The sequence below is a fragment of the Carettochelys insculpta genome, chromosome 18 (genome assembly GCF_033958435.1).
Source record: "Carettochelys insculpta isolate YL-2023 chromosome 18, ASM3395843v1, whole genome shotgun sequence".
Taxonomy (NCBI): Eukaryota; Metazoa; Chordata; order Testudines; family Carettochelyidae; genus Carettochelys; species Carettochelys insculpta.
The window spans coordinates 2925788-2949447 of record NC_134154.1 but is presented as its reverse complement, the minus strand read 5'-3'; the positions used below and the strand labels follow the sequence as shown (position 1 = coordinate 2949447).

The following is a 23660-nucleotide window of genomic DNA, read 5'->3' as shown; positions in this document are numbered from 1 at the left end:
TCTATTCCTGCTTATACCTCTAAATTGTTGTGATGTTTGTACAAGTTACTTACATTCTGTCCTTTGGTTACCAATACGTGACTGACTTAAAGTGATCCAGATCTTGTAAAAGAGAGCTTTCCTTTATGGAGTCCTGTTTCATCCCAAAAATCCCAGAAGTAGTGGTAGTTACAGTATTTTAGCTATACAAATTACTATAATTAGCACGTTTAAATCTCCAGTTACTGCTCCATTTAAGTTGTAAGCAGACTGGGAGAGGACTAAATCTTGTTGTCTTCAAATGGCCTAAGACAATTGTATGAGCTTCTCAATTCAACTTAAACTAAGATTCTGAATGGACAGATGTGAACTCAACACATTAGGAGTTGATCCATGAGACATAAGTGACTTTTTTTCTTAGAAATTTAAATATTTTTGTATGTGTATACACACCTTCAATATGATTCTTCACTTCAGGCCTAATCATTTCTGGTAGTATTACTCCAATGTTAAACAGCAGCCATTTTCCATCGTAGAGATGGTTGTGTTTCAGTGGCTGGTAATATCAATAAAGATAATGGTGTACTTTGGGATTCTTTCATACGAAAGTTGAGAGTCTATAGTTGAAATAAAATTTTGGATTTGACGTAAGATCTCCCTGTTACACAAACCTGGCACTTCTGAAGGAACTGAAAGCTTACTATACATACATGCAGAACTATTTCAAGTTGATCGTTGAACCTTACATTCCTAGAAATGTTATGTCTAATTTGCAATACATTTTTCTAAATATATTTTTCTTTTACCTGTGATTTTGATATCCCAGTCTAGCCATTTATTGTGTAGTTTTGGACCATGTTTTTTAAAAGAAGTGTCTCATTTAAATCTTCTACATTAGACCATTTTGACAATGTTAACTTAATGTAACTTAAGCCCTCTGTTTCTCATCCCAGACTGTTTAGATTGTGTACCTGTTGTCAATGTAGGGCATAAGCACATGGGGAAACTACCAAATGTTTCAACACAGTTCTCAGGAGCAAGGTGCAGAGAGTGAAAGAAGATATTAAAGTTGGAGTGAGTCCCACAGAAAAGGTCCAATGTAGGAAATATGAAATTATTTTCCCAAGTTTTTCTTTGTTAAATGTTTCATATTTAAGCAATTCCCTTTTGCAATATTACCAACACCAAAATATCAAAAATTCTAAGGGGGGGGGGGGGGGTGGTGTGTGTGTGTGTGTGTGTGTGTGTGTGTGTGAGAGAGAGAGAGAGAGAGAGATCTTTAACTGCTGCTGGTCCTGTCTAATGTGTGTTTGATGTAGTGTTACACAACTCTTCTAGATTTGAGTAGGCTGGGTTTTTTTGTTTTTTTTTTTAAAAGAATCCCTGCTGCAGGAGCTCACTATCTCAATTGAATTCACTGTACTGAATTGTGGTCCCTATGTTTCCTGCTGTTCCAGTTCCACCTCTGTGTCAGATCAGGGTTTCTTCACTCCCTACCCTCTTGCCAACCCTGGATACTTTGCCCATGAGGAGGAACACAGAGGTCTAAGCCTGGATTTTTCTGTTCTCCTTTCCTGCCTGTTGGCTGCAGAGTAATATAAGTTACAGTGGTATACATCCATCTATTCCCTACCCAAAAAATCCTCTCCCTTCTACAATGGAGATGGGAACAACCTTGTCTGTTTTTCTGCAGCAGCTGCTCTTTAGTAGGAGACAGGGCAGTAGGAAGGCAGACAGTCATAGGGGTTGGTCATTGCCCCCTTGTCAGGGCTGAAATTTACTAGAGGGCTGAGCTTTCTTGTATGGTTCTAGCCACAGCCAAACTAGCATAGGCTTGCAAGAGTTGGCAATGTGTTTCAACTCTTAAGGATTTAAAAAAAAAAAGTAAGGCCCCCCCCCCCCCCTTTTTTTTTTGGGTCCATGTCAAGGATTCCACAGCATGGCTGGCTTCTGTTTTGGTATCAGCTCCTTCCTAGGGGAGCAGAATAGGAAGTAGTGCTGAGCCAGCATGCCCATCACAAATGTGTAGAAACTCTAGATGATGTGAATATGCTCATCTTGTGCACCTAGCAATACGCTGAAACTAAAGAAGGAAAAGGCTGCACTTGAAGAGGGAACATACAGGTTAACATCTTCTCACGGCTATTCAAACCTCAGGGAAAACGTCATGAGTGCGGTGGTTTTCCCCATTTTTGTTGGATATTGATGATGGAAATTTTGTGGGTGGTAGGAAGGGTAGTTGGGGTTGGGAACTGAGGCCTTGAGGCCACGAAGATGTTTTCTAGGGCTGCCTCTGGGAAGAACATAACAGGTGTTGCTTTGCTTGCTCATGACTTTTTTGTGAGCTTTGCAATATTCAAGTTTTTTTTCCCTTCAATCCTCAGTTCACCAAGTCGTGTGACTATACTAGCATTTCAGCCTTCACTTAAAAGCTGTTTCTAATCATCCATGTTGTAAAGAAAATACTGAAAATGTGATAGTTTTAAAAGACTGAAAGCCAAGAGTATGAATGCAGGGGGTGAAAATGTGTCAATCTTGATGTGGAGGGCAGACTGATACTGGGCTTTTAAGGAGTTGGGGTTGGTAAAAATCCTCCTCCCCATCCGTCTGCTGCTGTACGAAAAGCTTTAACTGAGCTGGGGAGCAGGAGAGGGTTGGAAAATTGGCTATTTTAAGCGCAGCTAGGCATTCTTTGCCATATGTTACGCAGACAAGATTAGCACAGTGGCCCCTTCTGTGCCAGAAATTAGGTATTAACTAATTTTAACCTCTGTCAAGATGAGTGTACGGTTGTCCTCCCTGTAGCCCTTGCTTCCAATTTTTCTCAACACCCTGAAGCCTGTCTCCCCTAAGTATCGGAGGGGTAGCCGTGTTAGTCTGGATCTGTAGAGCAACGAAGGGTCCTGTAGCACCTTATAGACTAACAGAAAAGTTTAGAGCATGAGCTTTCGTGAGCTGACTCACTGAAGAAGTGAGCATCTGAAGAAGTGAGTTAACTCACGAAAGCTCATGCTCTAAACTGTCTCCCCTAAGGAAACTTACACTCAAGACTTAAGTCGCCAGGAAAGTGAGGGGAGACAAAAAGGGCAGCAGCTGGGCGTGGGGGTTAGGTAGGGCAGGAGCAGAGGCAGGGGCCTCCCGCACTCCTGGCACTGAAGCCGCGGGCCCGGGCCATTACATCTGGGCTTTTGCGTATTTGAAATGCTCGTGGCGGCGAGGGCAGAGCCGTGTTTCTCAGAGCGCGGGGTCTGGGTCGGGGCCCCAGAAGGGGCAGTGCGGGTGGAGGGGAGGGGCTGGCAGTATTTTTGCGCCGCCTTCCGCGGTGGGCAGCAAGGGGCAGGTCGACGGGCAGCAGCCCCGCAGTCAGGGTGTCGGTGTCCGTGTCGTGCCAGGCCGCTGCTGCAGCTCGCGCCCCCCCAGCGCTCCGGGACCAGGAGCCCCGCGCCAAACTGCGTTGGGAAGGGCCCGCTGAGGGGAGCGGCGTCACGCCGGAGCTGCCCCGCCGCCGCCGCCGCCGCCCGCGCTCTCCCTCCCTCCCTCCCTCCCTCCCAGCTGACCTTGAGCCGAGCGGCCGCTGGAAGCGCCTGGAACAAGGCGGGCGCGGCGCACTCACGGCGGGGCGGGGTGATTGGCGGAAAGCCCCCACGGGCCCTGAGCCCAGGGAGGGACCGGCCCCTCCTCACCGCCGGGGAGACTGGGCGGCTGCTCCGCCTCAGACGCTGCCTCCCCAAGCGGTGGGGCGCGAGTCAAGGCGCGCAGAGCGCCTGCGCGGAGGGGCGGGGTTCTCCGGAACCCTCCCTCAGCCGGCGGACGCCGCCATTTTGGCTTTGGCTCTGGGGACGGCAGCCCGTAGGATAAAGCGCGAGCCGAGCGTCTCTCACTTCCCTACTGCGGAGCGGCCACAGCGGCCGCCCTTTGCCAGCACCCCTCGCCCAGGTGCGTCCGCCGCCGCCGCTCCGCGCGCCCCGCTGCCGGCTGGAGAGCGAGGCGGGGAGGATGCCGCGCACGCCCCGCCGCTGAGGGCGAAGCAGGGGCCCGACCGCCGCTCCCGCCCCACCCGGCTGCTTTGTGGGCCTCCCCCTCCTCGTCTGCGAGGATCCCTTCCCCCGGCCAGGCCCGTCTCCCTTCGGCTCTCCGGCCGGGCCTTCGGGCTCCCCCGCCTATTGCCATGTCCTCGGCCGCTCGCTTCGACTCGGCGGACCGCTCCAGCTGGTACGTGGGCCCGCTGTCGCGGGCGGAGGCGCAGACGCGGCTGCAGGGGCAGCGGCACGGCATGTTCCTGGTGCGGGACTCGTCCACCTGCCCGGGGGACTACGTGCTGTCAGTGTCCGAGAATTCGCGCGTCTCCCACTACATCATCAACTCGCTGCCCAACCGCCGCTTCAAGATCGGCGACCAGGAGTTCGAGCACTTGCCGGCGCTGCTGGAGTTTTACAAGATCCACTACCTGGACACCACCACCCTCATCGAGCCCGCGCCCAGGTACGTGCCGCCCGCCGGCCTGGCTCTGCGGGACGCGCCGGCCGCCCGAGTGCTCGTGCAGCCTCCACGCCTTGCGAGCCCCCGGCCTTTGAAGGGGCTGTGCCACTTCGGCTCCCTGTTGGCAATTGCTTGGCGTGAAGGAGCGTTTCAAGCCTGTTCTCTGGCTGGGCTTGCCTGCCTCAGATCCGGCAGCGGTGCTGCTCGCTGAAGTTTTGTGCTTGGGTCCCTATTCCTCCGTATCCTGTGCTTTGGACTCATCTAGGCCTGTACAGCTGCTTAGAACCCAAGTGCGGGCTTAGTTGGACCATGGTGTGTACTGGCTGAGGCTCGTCTTTTTCTTTTCAATAAAATAAAACACATACACTTCCTCTTAGTCCCACTATTTGATGATAGAGGCGTATGCATCTTACATACCCTGCATTTTAGGAAAGCTGATATAAAATATGGACTAAAAAAATTAATCACTTACTGTGCAACCAGCATGTGCCTTGCACTATATCTAGCGCAGAACCATACTTGCTTGTGTCATTAAACTACATTAGAAAATGATTAATTGAACTTGTTCTTTATCCTTAATTTATAAAACATTTCTGAGCACTTGCTTTGAGGCCTTTGGAATCCAGCACAAACCACTCCTATTTAACTTCTACATTAAAGTAAAATACTAAAACAGTCTAAACAGTGTATAAAATCCAGTTTTAGCTCATTTGATTTACTTAAGCAGTTTTAAAATCCACCCATTAGTGACAACTTTTTTAAAAAAAACTTCTTCCGTTAAACTGATTCGTGTTTTAAATTTAGATCCAGGTTTAGTTTTGCACTAGATGACTAATGATCAAATAGACGTGTTTAAAAAATCTTCTGAGTAGAAAAACTTGAACTGTCATGAAGGCTTCTGGATAGAATTATTAAGCAATGGAATAGTTTTGCCAGGGACGTGGTAGAAATGGATCACTTGGTATTTTTAAAACTAAACCTTAGAAAAACCATGTTCAGTAGCTAATGATCATGCTTTGGCAGAAGGGCCAGCTGCTCAGTAGTTTAACAGATGCTCTTACCCATTTGCAAGAGCAGTTCAACAGGACTGTCTGGTGTCTGATTGTCAATCAATGGAGAGTTATGGCTCCTTGCAGATATTCTTTCCAATTTCCACTTTGTCAGGTGCATCTGACTAAGTGGGTCTTTGCCCACAAAAGCTTATGGTCTAATAAATTTGCTAGTATATAACGTGCCACAGGACTTCTGGTTGGTTTTTGTGGATACAGCCTAACAGGGCTATGCCTCTCAAGTTCTTTGCTTATCTTAATGCTTCTCTACATGGATGTTGCCTTGCTGGTCTAGAAATTGGCTCTGGTCTCAGTCATGTGCCCTTGTGACTTAATTTAGTTTCCTTACCCTTTCTAGACCTTGGTGCAATCTAACTTGATTCCAGGCAAACCTGTTCACTTGCTATTTGTATATTGGCCTAGAGTGTTCAGGGATGATTTAGTTCAGTGAACACTCAGTATGCAGGCAAAACTATAGAAATCATTTATAATTGTGCCTACATAAAGATACAGAATTGGACCCTAAGATAATTCACACTGACATGCTTCCTAGCAGCAGTTGTAGTAATCCTACAAATAGGATTGCATAAATGGAGTACCAGGCTTTAGGCAAAACTAGCTAAATCCAAATTAAGCCTTTGTATTAAAAACTGACAGGTGTAGAAATTTATGAACGTGTTGCTAGGATCCAAAAAGTCTCTTTAAAAATACAGTGGGATGAAAATCAATTCTTGTTTTAGTTGCGGTATTTCTCAAATTGTAATATATTACAAGAATACAATATGGACAGAACCCTATCAGTATGGGTATCCAGCTGCCTGGTATTGGAAGTATGTGACAGTATGAATTTTCCTCATAAAACATCTTGGTAACTTTCCCCAGTGGACTCCCTCATTCCAGAGTGCTCACCTTTTTTGAAGATGCTGTTCATCCTTTGTTTTTTAAATAATATAAAAAACTGCTTGTTATATACTTAGTGATCAGGTCAACCTTCTGCTTAAAAATATTTAATGTAGAGAAGCATTTTTGCCTTTTAAAACCTACTAGTCATAGTCATTTAAGTGAACAATTCATTCTAAACTGTTTGTTGGTACTTTGAATTAGATGCAGGCTTTGACTGTAAAGGGAAGTGTCACTGGGCTGCTGCTTTTGACTGTCTTCTGAAGTTTATCCTATTTTTCTGTCCTTTCTGACTTCAGTGGAAGTTCATTTTTAAAAAAGGATTATTCCGTATTTTTTCAAAATAGCTTATGAAAATAATTGGATAATTGACAAGTTTCACTAAATGCCCAGCTGTGGCCAGTGATCTCCTGGCAAGTGACCCTGCAGCTGTGGCGATCCCAGCCGCAGGGAGTGGCACCTGAGGGCAGCGACTCTCATAGACGCAGTCAGGGATCCTGCTGTGGTGCTCCCAGCTGCCTGGTGTGCAGGGACTCAGTGATGGCAACTCTCCTAGCTGCAGCGAGGGACCCCACAGCTGCAACGATCCTCTAGTTTTTAGGGGAAGGATAGAAGATGTCTTATTACAGATGTCCGATAAAACAGGGTCCACTATATTGAGGGTTTACTGTACTTTGCTACTTTTCTTTGTTTTGGGCAGGGTGAATTGAATTAAATCAAGGCAATTTAAATAACTGATTGAAACCAAGTTAACAGAAAAACTAAGACTAACCATACAGAGTGCACTTAATTTTGGACTAAGCCCTGTTGAACTCACTGGCACTTCTGTTTTTTGAGACAAGTATAGAATGGGGTTCCCTTGGAAAAGCTGAGTTATGCTGAATTAAAATAGGGAATAGACTTATGGCACCACCATTATGGTCTGGGGCCAGGATGCTTCAAAATAAGGGACATGAAATGGGAAAATGACAGTGGCAACTCTAGATTTGTCTGACTTCAGCTTTCTGTATTATATATGCGAGTGGTAGAGTCTAAACCTAGTTAACTAGTTAAACAAGCCATAAGGTAAACATTTTTTCTTTCAACATCCAACACAGCAAACAGCTTGGGAATTTACAATCACACTTGTACTAATGCATACTGAAATGCAGAGAGAGAGTGTCTTAAGAAATGATGAATTGCAAAGTGACTTATTTAACTTTCTAACCATTTCATTATTGCAACTAGGCCATGCATTGTCATTTTGCATTCATTACACTTGACACATTTTTCCTTTTTTAAACCCAGGGAACAAATTTTCTTCCAAATAGTCCCAGATCAGCTGTTTTATGCCCAGAAGCTGTCACAGCTTTCTCTGGCAAAAGTGTCGGAGAATTTGGATCCTCTTTCTTCCTGAATATTTCCACTGCCTGTCTCTGCTCATATCTTTCCCATGCAGTAACAGTAGAAAACTGACATGATTCTTGACTGTTTCAGTGCTGCATACAGGATTCTGCATAATAGCAATAATCTGAAATTAAGAAGTCTGTTCATTCGGTTGCTAAGAAAAGTTCTAAATTAGCAGGCAGGCAAGGTTAGAGGCTGCAACCCTGTAGGTTAGAACAGTGGTTCCCAACTTGGTGTTCACGGACCCCTAAGTGTCTGTGAGGATATAGCAGGCAGCCCATGATGGAAAAAATAAGAGAAAAGTGATCATAGAAAATATTTTTTTAAATACGTTGCAAAGTTACAGTCAGTTATTTTCAAATTAGATATCTTACAATAATGTTAATTGCTGTCTGAAGATCTGTTGTGGTTTACTTTTTCATTAAGTGTACATAATGGTTAGAATTGGCTTTGGGTGTCTGAAATCGTTTGGGAGGGTGATTGAGGGTCCAAACTGGTGAAAAGATTGGAAATCACTCGGTTGGAGGCTTCATTTTAAATAACAAATTCTGTAGAAACTGACACTAGATCATAATACTTGCTGAGGAAAGCTGCACCTTGTTATGAAGGAGTGGATTTTTCAAATCTTTCACTATAGATTATTGTACATTTCAAAAGAGGCATTCATGCTGAAGTCATTTTGGTTTTTTGTAAGGATAACTTAGCTAGAGTGCTTCCGCCCACCCCCTGCAAACAGACTATTTTACAGTGGATTCGAATTCCATTTAATTCAGCACCACCTTGTCTGTGGGTAATCTCCTCCACAAGCACAAGTTGAACTACCATCTTTATGCTGATGGATGTCAGATTTACCTTTCTAATATAGACTTGTCATCTTTGGACCAAACTAAAATCTTGTCCTGTCTCTCTGACACCTTCTCAGGGATGTCTGCCTGGCTAGTTCATGCTAAGCATAGTTAAAACAGAACTCTTAATTTTTTTTTTTCTCCCAGATTCTTCCTGTTACCTTTTTTTTTTAATCACTATGGATAATACCATCTGCCTGTTGCTTAAACTTGTGTGTTGTATTCATCTGACTTCTCTGGGTCCTCACATCCATACTATATTTAAATCTTGCACATTCTTTCTATGTAACATCTCTAAGATACAACCTTCCTATCCATTCATACAGCTAAAATTCCCTTCCAAGCACTCATCTTGATTACTGCTACATCCTTTTCTTGGGCCCTTGTACATAGTCTTGCTCTGTTTATAGCCATTAGGAATGCTGCTGTAAAGATCATTTTTTCTAATGTTGCTTTGACCATGTCACACTCTTGTCACTGGCTTCCCCTTATCTTACATGACAGATGTTTGTGTTCCTATTCCTGGTCCGTCACTGGTGATCCCTACCCTACCTATCATCTCATTCAGTATCAATTTGTGAATGCTCGACTCTGTCCAAGTAGGTGACCACTCCAGTACCTACTTGTTAAATTTTCAAACATCCTTGTGTCTTTTCCCATGCTACTGTGCACACTGCTGCAAAACTTTTTCATTTTCAAATCTCCTTTGCTATGGTGCCCATAAAAACTTATCCGTTTCTTTTATATTGAGAGTTCTTGGAGCAGAGATTTTGTGTGTGTTGTGTTTGTACACTGCCATGGATTTCCATGTGCTAAAGTAATTCAAACAGGGATGTAAATATTGGTTAAAACAGCTAACCAGTTAAACAGTATAATTGTTTAACTAGGGGCAGGGCAGCTGGGTCTTATTGGTTCTGTGGGGCAGGGGTCCTGCCCGCTAGGCATAGTGGGGTCTGCTCGAGCCTGCTGGAGCCACTTCCGCATGGCTGGGGGCCGCTCTGGTCTCATGTGGCTGGCCAGCCACCTGGGTTTGGACAAGGTCAGGTTATTTAAGTATTCCAATAAGCCTAGTGCTTACCATAACCTTTTACATCCCTGAAGTCAAATAAGTACCTTGTTGTATTGAATGAGTAGGATAAACTATACATCCTTCATCCATTATTCTTCAGTGTCAGTGACCTCTTCAGAGATTTCACAGCATAGTCTTCAGCTCCATTGTTTCATTAGAGACTTCAATTAAGTACTAGTTGTACACTAGTGTCTTAATGCTCACAAATTATTTGCGAGCTACCAAGCTGCTGCTTCTGCTTCACCCTGGACCCCGGGTACCCCCCCGCATTCTCAAAAAATCAACACTTGTGAGGATTCTTAACATGGAACTCTCTCAAATGTTGAGACCCTACTATATTAAATATTTCAAACTGGTAATCTTGTGTCAGATGAATTTCTTGGTAAATCTTAATAGTTAATTTCGTTAGTCAACATACAGACTATGGTAAAGATCTATTAAGTGCCTTTTTTTTTTTAAAAATCCTTAGGTATCCAAGTCCACCAATGGGATCTGGTGCAGCCCCTACCATGCCCCCAGCAGAAGAAAATTTGGAATATGTTCGGACTCTCTATGACTTTCTTGGGAATGATGCTGAAGATCTGCCATTTAAAAAGGGTGAGATACTGGTAATTGTAGAGAAACCTGAAGAACAGTGGTGGAGTGCCAGAAACAAGGATGGTCGTGTTGGAATGATTCCTGTTCCTTATGTAGAGAAGCTGGTCAGATCATCCCCTCATGGGAAGCATGGGAACAGGAATTCCAACAGCTATGGTATTCCAGAACCTGCTCATGCTTATGCTCAACCTCAGACCACGAGTCCCCTTCCCTCTGTAGCCAGTACACCTGGAGCAGTGATCAATCCTCTGCCATCAACACAAAATGGACCAGTCTACGCCAAAGCTATTCAAAAAAGAGTACCATGTGCTTATGACAAGACTGCATTGGCGTTAGAGGTAAGCTATCTCCTCCCCCCCCAAGTTTGAAGACTAACATTTTCAGTCATTAATTTTAGTAAAATGAAGACCACAACTTGGTTGAAATGGTGGCAACTTGATTGTGTAATTTATGTAAGCCATTTATTTGGTGGTTGTCTTGTGCGGACTGGGCTTTGCTTGACTCCGACTGAAGTGACTGAGAAAACAAGTTGTTCGTAGCAAAACAGGTCTACAAAAATAATTGCTCCATCCATGCCACTTCCCTTTAGAAAGGGACTAGAGCATGTATAAAGGCATACCTGATTCAGACTGTACTTTCCACAAGATGAATGGTTTCCTAGATTGTTCATGGGGTACATCTGCAGGGAAGACTGACGCCTGCTTCCAGTTAGGAGTAAGGGTGTTCCTGTTGACAGATGTGAGCTGGAGTTTGTGCTGGTCATCCTGCAATCCAAGCAGAAAATCCTTTGTATACTGCAGAGGGGATCTGCTAACCTGGAAGAGTCCTGGGGGTGGGCGTTGTTGGCAGGGAGAATAGCCTGGTATGGTGCCCTCTGAGTGGCATCCACAACAGGGGCACTGTGCTTCTAAGAGAAGCCTCCCACCTTAGTCCTCCAAAGCAGTAATAACCCCACTGTATCCATAGCACTACCCAGAGCACTCTGCAGTGGCAGTGTCTTTAAGCCTGCAGGGATACATCACTGCATTGGCTAATACAATTTTAAAAAAACTTCAATTTTGCAGAACTTGATGGCATGATTTGGCTGATGATAGTCTTGTCAGCAAGTTAAAGGAAAGTGGATTGGATAAATGGATGGTAAGATGGATAGAAAGTTGGCTAAAAGGTTGGGCCCAGTGGGTAGTGATCAACGGCTTGATGTTGGGATGGCAGTCGGTTTCTAGTGGAGTGCCCCAAGGTTCGGTTCTGGGTCCTGTTCTGTTCAACATATTTATGAATGACCTGGATGAGGGGTTGGATTGCACCTTCAGCAAGTTTGTGGATGACGCTACTCTAGCGGGAGAGGTAGATGCGCTAGAGGGTAGGGAAAGGGTCCAGAGTGACTTAGACAAATTGGAAGACTGGGCAACAAGAAATACGATGAGGTTCAGGAATGACAAGTAGAGAGTCCTGTACTTGTGCCGGAAGAATCCCAAGCATTGTTACAGGCTGGGGTCCAACTGGCTGGGTGGTAGTTCTGCAGAAAAGGACCTGGGAGTTGTAGTGAATGAGAAGCTGGACATGAGTCAACAGTGTGCCGTCGTAGCCAAGAAGGCTAACAGTATATTGGGTTGCATCAAAAGGAACATTGCCAGTAGAGCCAGAGAAGTGATTATTCTTCTTTGTTTGGCTTTGTTGAGGCCGCATCTGGAGTATTGTGTCGAGTTCTGGGCCCCCAATTATAGCAAGGACGTGGATACACTGGAGAGGGTCCAACAGAGGACGACCAAAATAATTAGGGGACTGGAGCATATGACTTATGAAGAAAGGTTGAGGGAATTGAGACTTTTTTAGTCTGCAGAAGAGAAGACTGAGGGGGGACTTGACAACAGCCTTCAACTTGCTGAAGGGAGGTTGCAGAGAGTCTGGAGAGAGGCTGTTCACAGTAGTCATGGATGGCAGAACATGGAACAATGGTCTCAAGTTGCAGTTGGGAGGGTCCAGGTTGAACATTAGGAAAAACTTTTTCACTAGGAGGGTGGTGAAGCATTGGAATATAGTCTATCCAGGGAAGTAGTGAAGTCTCCATCCCTGGAGGGGTGTTAAGTCTTGCCTCAACAAAGCCCTGGCTGGGCTGATCTGATGGGTTTGGTGCTATCTAGGGCAGGGGGCTGGACTTGATGGCTTTTTTTAGGTCTCTTCCAGCTCTATTGTTTTATGATTAGCTTATGATGGATTCCCATTCACTGTGGAGGGGAGCTTTTAAGCAGGACTTGAAAAGTGCCCTGCTACATTTTCCATTTGGCATTGGCTTGCAAATGTACAGCAATGGAAAAGTTTTTGAGAATGTCACTGAAGTATTTATTCCACCAGAATAGATATCTGTCGACCTTAATTGTATAACTGACTTCTAGACTTTCCCTTGGGCTTATTACAATTAGGTTACAAAGACAACAATTATTAATAAAGGAAAATTGAGGCATAAGTAGGGCAAAATGTGCCAGTAGTTAGATTCCCCTGATGGTGATATACAAAAATGTGAGTGTCAAAAATTAGGCTACACTTCTCATTAATATTTCAGCACTGATAAAGCAAAGATGAGTGTGCATAAAAATAGTCCAAGTAAAGGTAGTTAAAATGTTTAATATTTGAAACCTTGCATCTATAACATCCATTTACGTAATACCTGAAGCTGCACATGTACACATACAAGTTCCAAGTGTTTATTTTGAGACTTTGTTACCAGGACAGTCCCATAGACCTCATATATAAATCATAAGAATCCTGGCAATTTTTTATTTGGTTCTATTTTACATGAGTTGTGCCAAGTCTTTACTTAAGTGTCTTTGCCAAAGAAGCTGTAGCCTTCCATTCCTTGTTGTAGATGTGCTGGAGATGCAGGTTGAAATTCTGTGCTTTGCCTCACAAGAGATGTAGAACAGAGCTAGCAATCTAGGAGGAGCGGGAATATAGTCTTTAGGCCACCTCTTTACTTACCACTTCTGGACAGCCTGTCCCTAGCTGTCTGTACACCACAACAGTGCTACAATCCCTGCACTGGGATTGCAAAGAAATCTTTGGCAGGTAGACATGGTTGTCGTTCTCAGGTGTTGCACTGGGGGGAATCCTGCTCTTGCAGGATGTAGTTAGTCTCGTGTGCCAGTTTGGTAGTTTTACTTGAGCTAAGAGACTTGAATGAATGACAGTCCTTGCTACTTGATCCACAGGGCTAGTTTCTTTGGCCTGGGCATTTCATTTCTCTGCTATCCCTTAGCTTTGACACCCGTTGTAACAGATGAAAAGACTTGTACAATTTCCCTGCTGTTGACTTAATCTCCCAATGAACCCTTCCCTCCCCCCACTGCCTCTAGTGACCTAGCTCGGCTGCAACCTCTCTGTATTGTAACCACTTGTTCCTTCCACATAGCTGGACTTTGCTGATTGTACCTCATTTTGCTGCAGCTGCTTAGCCCCACCCACTATTGTCCTGATTCACTTGGATCTCTATTATTCTTCCCTGTCCCACATTGTGCTTCACCCATTTGGAACCAGGTTAACCAAATCTTTATGGTTCATTCATTGTCCATTACCAGTGATTCTGCTAGCAAAAACACCAGTTTTGAACCTGTTAGCAGATGGAATGAGATTACCAACTACAGATAAATTCCAAATAGCTACTTGATCATTGATAGCTACTGACTTTGTCAGCTACCAGTAAGCCATTCTTTTACAGTTATGATTAGCATCCTGTCCGTTCCATTCTCAGTCCTGTTGCCAAACACACATTACTTGTGTCCTCAGGAAATTAATGAATAGCTCTAAAATTCATTTGGATATAACTTGTATAAATTTACGTGACCAAACATCTTCCCTTTTTGTGATCCATGAATCAGTTCCCAAAGGAAGAGACAAGTATGGAAGAGTCTAGAATGCATGAGTAAGACCTTTGATTTGCATATTCCAAGAGCTTTATTTCCTGGGGCTTTAAATTCATGCTGTAACTGGAAGATAATCTAAAATACTCATTTTATCATTGGGTGGGACTAAATGGCTGTGCCTCTAAAGAATTACTCATTTCAAGTGTCTTATATTTTGCACCTCCCTCAAAGATATTAACATACTTTTCAAATGAAGTTTGTTATTTCAGTTATTTTGAGGCTAAGCATTGCCCTTCTTATGTATTGGAGTAATGAGCTCCTGAATTTGAGTTGTTCAGATCTGAAAAAGAAATTTGTGGCTGAGGAGCTGAGAAAAGTACTCCCCACCCCCAGGTTTTCTGACTATCCTGTGTTAAACTGTATTCTACCTCATTCTTAATTCCCTGACTGCCTTTACTCCCCCAGGCTTTAATTATGACAATCCTTAATAGCGATTTAAAATATAGTCTGATCAAATATTTCGGTTTTAGTGTTTCTTGTTCAGAAGAGCATGTTTACATGCTTAAACAGCTCTATAGTTTGCCATTGTTGACCTTATTTGTCCACAAATATGTTTTAAAGTAACTAAGTTACTTGTATTTTAGGTTGAGGTTTTATAAATCGTTATTCTGCTGAAAACATACCTGCTCAATCTTAGAGAATCCTTTGCATAAAATCGTTTCAAGGAAATTTCTTTCCTTCTGTAGATACTATCAAAACAGTAAAGTAGCACTTTAACAAAATAATTTATTAGGTGAGCTTTCATGGGACAGATACTGTAGATTTCTGTAGATACTGTGTGAGAGGTTGTTCAGAATCTTGAAAAATTAGTCAGCTGAGCTATTTGAAACACCTTCTCTGGAAATGTGTTGTATCCTGGTGCATCACTTATACATTCAGCCTACGTCTACACTAGCCAATTGGCCATTTCGAAGTTTTGGGCTAGTGTAAACATGGCCTCAGTCTCCAAAAGCTATTGCTCTCTGTGCTGCTCAGTAGAAATGTATTCAAGAGCAGTAAGCTTTCACACTTTGCTAGGGAAATGGTAGCTACCAATATTTTTGTTGAAAGCTATTCCTTAAGATAAATCCGTATTAAAGTCTTAGTGCAGAGCATGTGTTTAGAGAATTTAAGGTAAACTAGCAGTATCCTATTTTACCAATTATTCCTCTACTAAGAAGCCCTTAATTTCATGTTGGCAGAAATAACATTTTTAGTCTGATTTTAACTTTTTTAAAATTGGACAAAACAACAAAGGTTATTAAGGTGTGTGGTCCCCTTCATTTTAGTATGTGGAGAAGTATTCTGGGAGATGAACACTGACCGCAAGTCTTGCTAGAATTTGGGTTTTTGTTATAGATAAAAATACAAACCAGATTTAATCGGTTGGCTTTTTTAGCGCGTTATTGGCAAATGCACCATATCCCAGGATTTTAACCACCAAAGCTTTAGAGAACTGTAATGCAACTTACGTCCAAAGTCTACATTTTTAGAACTACATCCTGATAGGTTATTTAAATCTAGCAGCATGACATTAGATTTTTATTTGTAGATTGTCAGCACCACCTTAAACATATATTGACTTCAATATTTTTTCTGGAATAAGTCACAGGGAAAAAGTCATTCTGAAACAGCTTTGTTTCCTACTGTGGCCACTGTTTAATGTGCATGTGTATTTATCACACACAAAATTCAGTTATGGTGGTACCCTCTGTTCAGGGCTAAAAACCAGCCAAACTCCAGTTGTGCAAGTGCATATACCATTTTCTTCCATGAGTTTCATTGTTTTGAGTTCAATTCTATGAGCAATTAAAGTGGAGGCTGATGGTGATCAGTAAAGCCATAGGGGATTTAAACCTTATTCTGCCCCTTACTCCTCATTCAACCAAAGTGCTGCCGAACTATCAGTCCCAAGTTAAAACACTTCGGAGGTAGAGACCCGGAGCTTCGTAGTAAACATTTGGGTTTGGTTTTCAGGCCAGGCAGTTAAGCATAGCTATATCTTTCTGAGAAAGGTGGGGTGGGATGGGGTGAGGTGGATCTCTCTTCTGTGGGAGAAGTCTGTAAATTGTCACTCTGATATGGTTTACTCATGTTCTAAATGGCGCATGAATGTGGACTTTAATACATTTATTCTGATTAAATCAAAGAAATGCACAAGGTGGAAACAAAGTATTACAGCAGCCAAGTTGCTTTCAGCTGACTTGAAGAAAATTTGGAAGGAGCTGCTTCTCTAGTCTCCAACTCGCGTATTCTTGAATCCCACTAATAATTGCTGAATGTTTCTAGTAAATTACTCAGTGACCTGAAATTGTTTAAACATACAAAATACTGCATTTTTTTCAAAGCATAGTTGTTTTAAACCGAGAGAGAGAGGTTTACATTTTGATTTCTTTTGAAAAGGTAGCTAGTTCAGACTTATTTGAAACAATGCTCTTGAGTCTTACTGTGTGTGTGTAGCAGCAATGGGTAATCTAGTGGCCTGCATGAGTGGCCAGCAGCCTCATTGTGCTGCAAGATGGTTGTGTTGTAAATTGGGTGGATTTTTTTCTTTAAATCAAGGAGACCTTAAATTATTTAAGTCACAAAGATTTAAATCAAGTTACCAAAAAGCTAAGACTGACCGTACTTAAAGTGCACTTAACTTTGGAATAAGCCCCATTGAACTCAATGGCACTTCAGATTTTTGGGAAAACAAGTATAGAATGGATTTCCCTTGGGAAAGCTGAGTTATGCTGAGGTAAAATAGGGAATAGACTTGGGGTGTCATGGTCTGTTGCCATAATGTTCCAAAATAAGTGGCATCTCATGTAATGTAGAATGAGCAAATGACAGTGGCAACACTGGTTTTCTCTTACTGCAGTTTTCTGTAATTGTATACTTGAGTGACAGATAACTAGGTTTAGAAGCTAATTTCAACAAGCACCATAAGGATTAGGGAAGCAAAGTAAACAGCTTGGGAATTTACTTATCAAATCACACTTATACAAAAAAGCATGGGGGGGGTGGGTCTTGAAGAATGATTATGCATTGCAAAGTGAATTTAAGTTACTAACTAGTTGATCCACTCAGCTATAGCCACATCTTCATCCACAATTTTTCTCCTAGTAATCAGTTTTCCTTGTTTCGTTATTTTAACTGTCTTGCATCATCTTTCTGCACTGCTTACGCTTGGCACATTTTCCTTTTTTACCCAGGGAATTAATTTCTTTAAAATAGTCCAAGATAAGGTGTGTCTCATGTCCAGAAGCCATGACAGTTTTTCTGTGGCAGAGGTATGGGGGGAATATAGGAAGCTGTGTGTGTGTGTGCTGAATAAAGTCCTTGCCTTCTTTTATGCTGCCTCCATCCTTGGCCCTACTCTGAGGGCAGGGGGCTGGACTCGATGACCTCTCAAGGTCCCTTCCAGTCCTAGCATTCTATGTCTTAAGACAGTGGCTTCACTAACTTGTCTGCTGTACTTGACCAAGATCAATGACTGCATAAGCACAAAACCAAAAGTCCTATCCAGCTTGTCTGTCTTTGCACGTTACTTTTTAGTCCATTGATAAACAGAAATTGGAAGCCCAGATATTTGGGCTAGACTAGAACCATAATTCATTTTTGAGATGGTGCACGTGTACTTTGTTTGTGATGAAATGTAATTGTAACTTATTTTTCAATAAGATTTATTATTAAAACAAATTTTTATTTACATCTGATTTTTTTAATCAGGTTTGTATACATCTTGTAACCAAGATGGTCTCTTGCAATAAGGCAGTTTTGCCAACTGTGTATGCATGCCAAGAATTTGCAGGGCTCGCCAACTGAACTGCAGCAGTACTTTGGATTCAGAGAGAGAGAGAGAGGGTGTGCACAGCTCTGGCAACCTTGTATGCAATCAGCTGCACCTCACTTCGCAACCCCTTGCTTTATGTGCAAGTCATAGTAGTAGTATAAGTGGGAGAGAAATTGTGTGGATGGAAGCCAGTGGAATCTAGCAATCCTGCGCATAGTCAGTGGTAAACAAATTGTCCTGTGAGCCACACCTAGAACCTGATGTATAAGCTTTTTCCCCTGGCAGCAGTGGGGAGGTGTTGGGAAAACTTTACTTTTTCCAGTTTACATTTTATTCTTCTGTATAGCATAAAGGTTACTTAAGGATCCATGGAAAGAGCAGCTTAAAGAAGTTGCTCCTGAAGGACATTTGGCTTCTGCTGCAGTTTGCAAATCCAACTGTATCATCTTTATAATGGCTGCAAGGAGATTGACATAGGCAGCTTAAATTACACTTTAAATGTCAAAGGAGCCCTGGTTACAGGGTCAACCACATAAAGCATTTCAAGTCACTTACACAAATAATGTCTAGGAGTCGTCTTCAGGTGGTGATAAATAATCCATAATGTCCTTGGTATACTTTAAAAATCCTGACGCATCCTTTTTATATTAGATGAACCAATAAAATCAAGGAACGTGGTTTATTACTGGGGCAAACCGTGGTGTTTTAAAAGATGAGGCTAGAACAAGTTGTGGGATTTTTACACAAACTGGGCCAAATATAGTTTAGTCATATAAATAATATGGAGAGACCTATCTCAGAGGTCATTGAGTCCAGTCCCCTGCACTTACAGCAGGACCTATAGCACCATCCCTAACAGGGACAGGTTTTTTTTCCTTTGCCTCAGACCCCTTAAGGATTGAGCTCTCAACCGTGGATTTACAAGGCCAATGCATGAACCACTGCTATTTCCTCTTCCCCTACCCCCATCTTCTGATACACTGGTATGCATAGTTTTAAGAATTACAAATGCCACCTTTACTAAGTACACACAACTTCTCTCATCTGCCAAATGTTACATAAGAAATGTTAAAGTAGGCATCTGCTACACTTCCCATATTAATGCAGTGTAATTATGAACAGTACAGGAGCATGGGGTAAAGACTGAGAACTATTGTAATGGAAGATGTGTGTTGAACTGATTTAAATTTTTTTTAAATGTTAAGAATATTAGCCACTTCTGAATGCTGGTTGTGGGTACAGATGCTAGTTATTTTGCTTCATGTACTGCTCTTTCTAAGCTGTATGTGGCAGACATTTATTTTTCAAAAGAGAATCCTGCTATCAGTGCAGCTGTGCTAATTTCCAGCTTGTTTAGCAGGTGAGTGCCTTAGTTTTTGCTCTTGATTCCCATTGTGAAATGGGAAAGAATTGTCTTGACATGGCTCCTGCTCTAAAATCTTAAATACCCGTGGTGAAACAGTGAATAAAGCTGGAGTTTGATGTATTTATAATAGCAAATATAGCATTGATTTAGAAAACTGTAGCTTGTTGGGATATTAAATTGAAAGTAAGATGTCACAAAAACTTGTGGTTATGAATAGTGTACATAAATGTGAAAATTTCTCTCACCTTCTCTCTCTCTCCCCCACTTTTGCACTTGAGACATTTTTTGAAAATGTACTCATGGGGCAAATTAAGTGAATTATACAGAAATACACTGGTGTTCCTGTCAGTGTCTTTTTGGTGGTGGGGAGAGCAGTTTATTTTAGTTGTGCAACAGTATATTTAGCTTACATATAGTTAACTTCTTACAACATTAATACTATTGCAATGTGATGTTTGTTTGTTTTTCAAAGGATTGCTTTATTCACACTATTGCAGGTTCCAGATGTAACTTGGTCACTGCAGTTAAACAAGGCTGAATTTCAGAGTTGCTGGAAAAATTAATTGTATGATCAATGTGTTTTAATTGCTTGAGGGGATGCAGTAATCAGAGAAAAAACATGGTTCTGTATGATCTTTAATGTAGTGCTCTTTCTCCTCATTTTGATTCAGTATTTTTATGCGGACAACTATAGTCTTATGCTGTGATAACTTTTTTTTTTTCCCCCCCTCTTTCTTTGTTATGCAGGTTGGAGACATTGTGAAGGTTACCAGGATGAATATAAATGGTCAGTGGGAAGGTGAAGTCAATGGCAGAAAAGGGCTCTTCCCTTTCACACATGTCAAAATAATTGACCCTCAAAACCCAGATGAAAATGAGTGATTCCTGTTGCCCAACTTACACTGCTGCTTCATTTTTCTGGCTACGATAAGCATTTGAGGTGGGGATTATGACTGTTAATGGCACATTGTTGGCATTGTCCATTTTGTAGCTTGCTGCAGTTTGGTTCTTTTTATACACATTTGGAATGCACACAACTGAAGTCAGGTGCTGCCCATACCATAGTTGGATCATCCAGACTGTAGTAATACTTCTAGAACTATTTTGGCCCTTAAGCTGGAGAAAACTGAAGCCACAGAGGCAGATAGTAGATAGAAACAAGAAAATCTGTCCTAAGGAGGCTTTAAAGAGTTTTAAGTCTCAGATCAAATATGAAATTTTTGCATCACTGTATAAACAGCAACAAGAAGAAATTGCCATTTTTTTCCTTAGGGGAGGGAAGAGCTAGATTTGAGAGAGAATCTCTCCTAAGATAGTCACAGTAGTCTGCCAGTAGACCAGAATTGGACATTTTGATCAGCCATTTTAACAAGGCTGTTTTTGTGATACAACTCTAAGCTTGCTGTTCTAGAAAAAGTTTTGCAAGAAGACAAATACCTATTGAAAAAACTGCATTTGCATGGAGACATTTATAAGACATTAGTTCATATTTTGTCCACATTTGGCCCATTGTTATATACATAAAGCCCATTCTGCTGATGATACAGAGATAAGTTGTTGGATGATTTGCAAGCACTAGAACTGTAGAAAACGAGCTTTAAAAGGGAAACACTTAAGCGTGGTCCATATGCAGATTTTGGTACTGGTATAGCTCATGGGGGCGGGGTGGGATGTTTTTAAAACAATTTTACCTAGTACAAGCTGGTCTGGGGGAGGGGATGGAGAAAGGTACCCTATACTGATATAACATATTCCTTTGTGTATAAATTATATTGTATAATTGCATCCACACTAGGGGGTCATACCACTTCGAAAGTTTAGCTATAAGTAAACAGAAAAATTTGTGTGATGAGCCCACCTACATGACCTCTACCTGACTCTTAAAATAATTTAAAAGGAAAATTGAAATATACTAAATATCAAATACATGTGTAAAATAATTGTTCAATATCCCAGGGGCTTTGTATTTTCTCTACAGAAGCTGACAACTCTTAAGTAGCAGGATGTACTTTTATCCACTATGTCTTCAAGCATAGCAAAAGGTGCAGAAATCCCAAACTTTGCTTTCAGCATTTAGAGGAATTTACTTGAAACATTAACACTTTTTTTAATCTTCTGTCAGAACATGTATTCTTAAGCATGTAGGGTTGTTGAGCACTGAGCGCATTGCTCTGAACTCTGTATTGAAGTGCCTTGCAATTCTTGCAGAGAAGGCACTGAAGAACACACAATTGTTGCAGCCACTGTTCCTTTTTTTAGAAAAGCATCTCAGCTAACCTGTTAAATACATATTCTGTAGTGCTGATCAAATGGCTTAAGAGGAGTTTCGAGGATTTTACTGCCAAACTTACTGTGAAATAGAATAGCATTGACTAAGTGTATGGTGTAGGGGAATGCCTGACTGTAGTCAATAACTATCTGTTGCAATGGGAATGCTTATGCAGCTCTAGGAAGTGTGTCCCTGTTAACATTTGTATCCTGACCCTACCTTTAAGTTATTACAAAGCTCATACTACTGATGCTATCTTGTACTTAAACTGCACTTAACTCAATCTACTATAAGATCTTTTATTTTGACCTGAGCTCTTTGTCATCAGTTTAGGGTTTTCATTTTCTTCTTAAGATCCACAAACATGAGATTTGGAAAATGTAAGGTTAGCATTTGCTTTAAAGCAGTCCTTCATTGGATATACTGTATACCTGGTGCATTGTAATTACTGTTCTGGGTTAAACTAACTTGGTGATCCCACAAAGAAGCAACTTGTGTCAGCAAAAATCTCAGCCAGTGTCAGTGCAAGGAAGGACAGCATTACATAGTGGTTTCTAATGCTGCGAAGAATACCTAGTTAAGTGTGAACCTAGTTTTGGATCACAAATAGATCCCTGGGTCTAACAGTAAATGCCTCCTGAAGTTGACTGTAGACTTGCATTAAAATGTCTTTGCTATTTTATTAAGAGACAAGTGTTTTCATATAGACTGCATTCGATCAGTTTGTGTTTCTCCTTCAAAGATTGGTTTCTTGAGATCACTTGTTGCTTGCAGTACTATCTGTTGCATTAGAGAACCTCCTCAGAAATTCCTGGATGATAGATAATTGTCTTGCTGTTTCTCGGGTGTATAAAAGATGAGGCGTAGCATTTTATCAAGTGATGGCATCAATCTATGCACCATTAAGTGGATTGTGTTCCACATTTAATTATGTAGATGTCTGGATTCAAACTCCAGTTGTTAAAATAATCCATGAAAGGTTTACTACTTGACTGTTCCTGTTGTATACATATATATGTATTGAAGCCTCTGACCAGTGTGAAAAGTTAAAATGAAAACTGTTCTAATTAGTGTCCACATCACTGGATAAGCACTAACTCAATTCATGATTGTTTACAAATCAGGCAGGAATAAATAAAGGGAATATATCCTGTGTGGGTTGGGGCTCTGAACATTATTTTTGTAAAGGGAAAAATGCATTCTTTGTGCCATTTCATGTGCCTGTAATCTAACTTTTTATATTGTATTAACATCCTGGGAATGAGTGGGCTTTTTGTTTGTTTATAGTAAAGTTTTCAAGCATCTCTGACTATCTGCAACTGGGGGGTGGAAAAAGTGAGACCTGCTTAAAAAGATGGCCTTTTGGGACCAGTAGAAGTGTTCCTGTATAGCTGTCACGTTCTGTTTACTTGTATTTTAAAAGAAAATATGTTCTGGGTAAAGGAAACTTTTTGCAGCAGGAAAGGTGGCCTTCTATTTGAGACAGTTTTCACTGTGTAAACATTAAAACAGTATGTAATTTAAAAACCATGAACTTCAGGCAATAAGTAAGCTTTTAAAGTTTATTTTGGGGATCATAGCTTGTTTTATTTTTTGTGCTATAAAATTAACAGTATTAAATGAATTATATTCTTAGAATACATGGAGTGTCTCTTTTTAAGACTAGTGCCTCTTTATTTTCTTACTCCACTTATTTCATAGTGCTGGTCCCACCCTCAAGCCAGTGTTAGTGCCCTGTTTGTACAGTCTAAATAAAAAGACCTTGTAACATTATTTGTGGCTTGTACAGCTTTCTACAATATTTTTAGCAGAGTTTTTATTTCACCATCACTCATGGCATGTAAGTTACACCAGTGATCTTGAAAATCTTCAGCAAGGGAGGGACTGAATTTTTAATATTGTCTCCATCTGAGGTGAGAGACTGTTCATTTTGCCTCTGTACTTATACTCCCAACAATGAAAGACTGCTAGGCAAAGAAGGCTGATCTGGTATTACATTAACCTGTAGACATGATCACTGGATAGGTTATTTATACAGTGCATCTAA

The 23660-nt window shown here is 41.6% G+C and overlaps 1 protein-coding gene across 1 annotated transcript; it reads left to right on the top strand.

The window, feature by feature from the left end:
• Nucleotides 1-3804: 3804 nt before the first annotated feature.
• CRKL (CRK like proto-oncogene, adaptor protein) lies at nt 3805-23251 on the top strand. The gene is made up of 3 exons (XM_075013107.1): nt 3805-4461; nt 10177-10642; nt 20092-23251. Exons 1-3 carry the CDS (start codon nt 4148-4150, stop codon nt 20224-20226), a joined length of 915 nt encoding a protein of 304 aa, XP_074869208.1. The 5' UTR covers nt 3805-4147; the 3' UTR covers nt 20227-23251.
• The last annotated feature ends 409 nt before the right edge of the window (nt 23252-23660 follow it).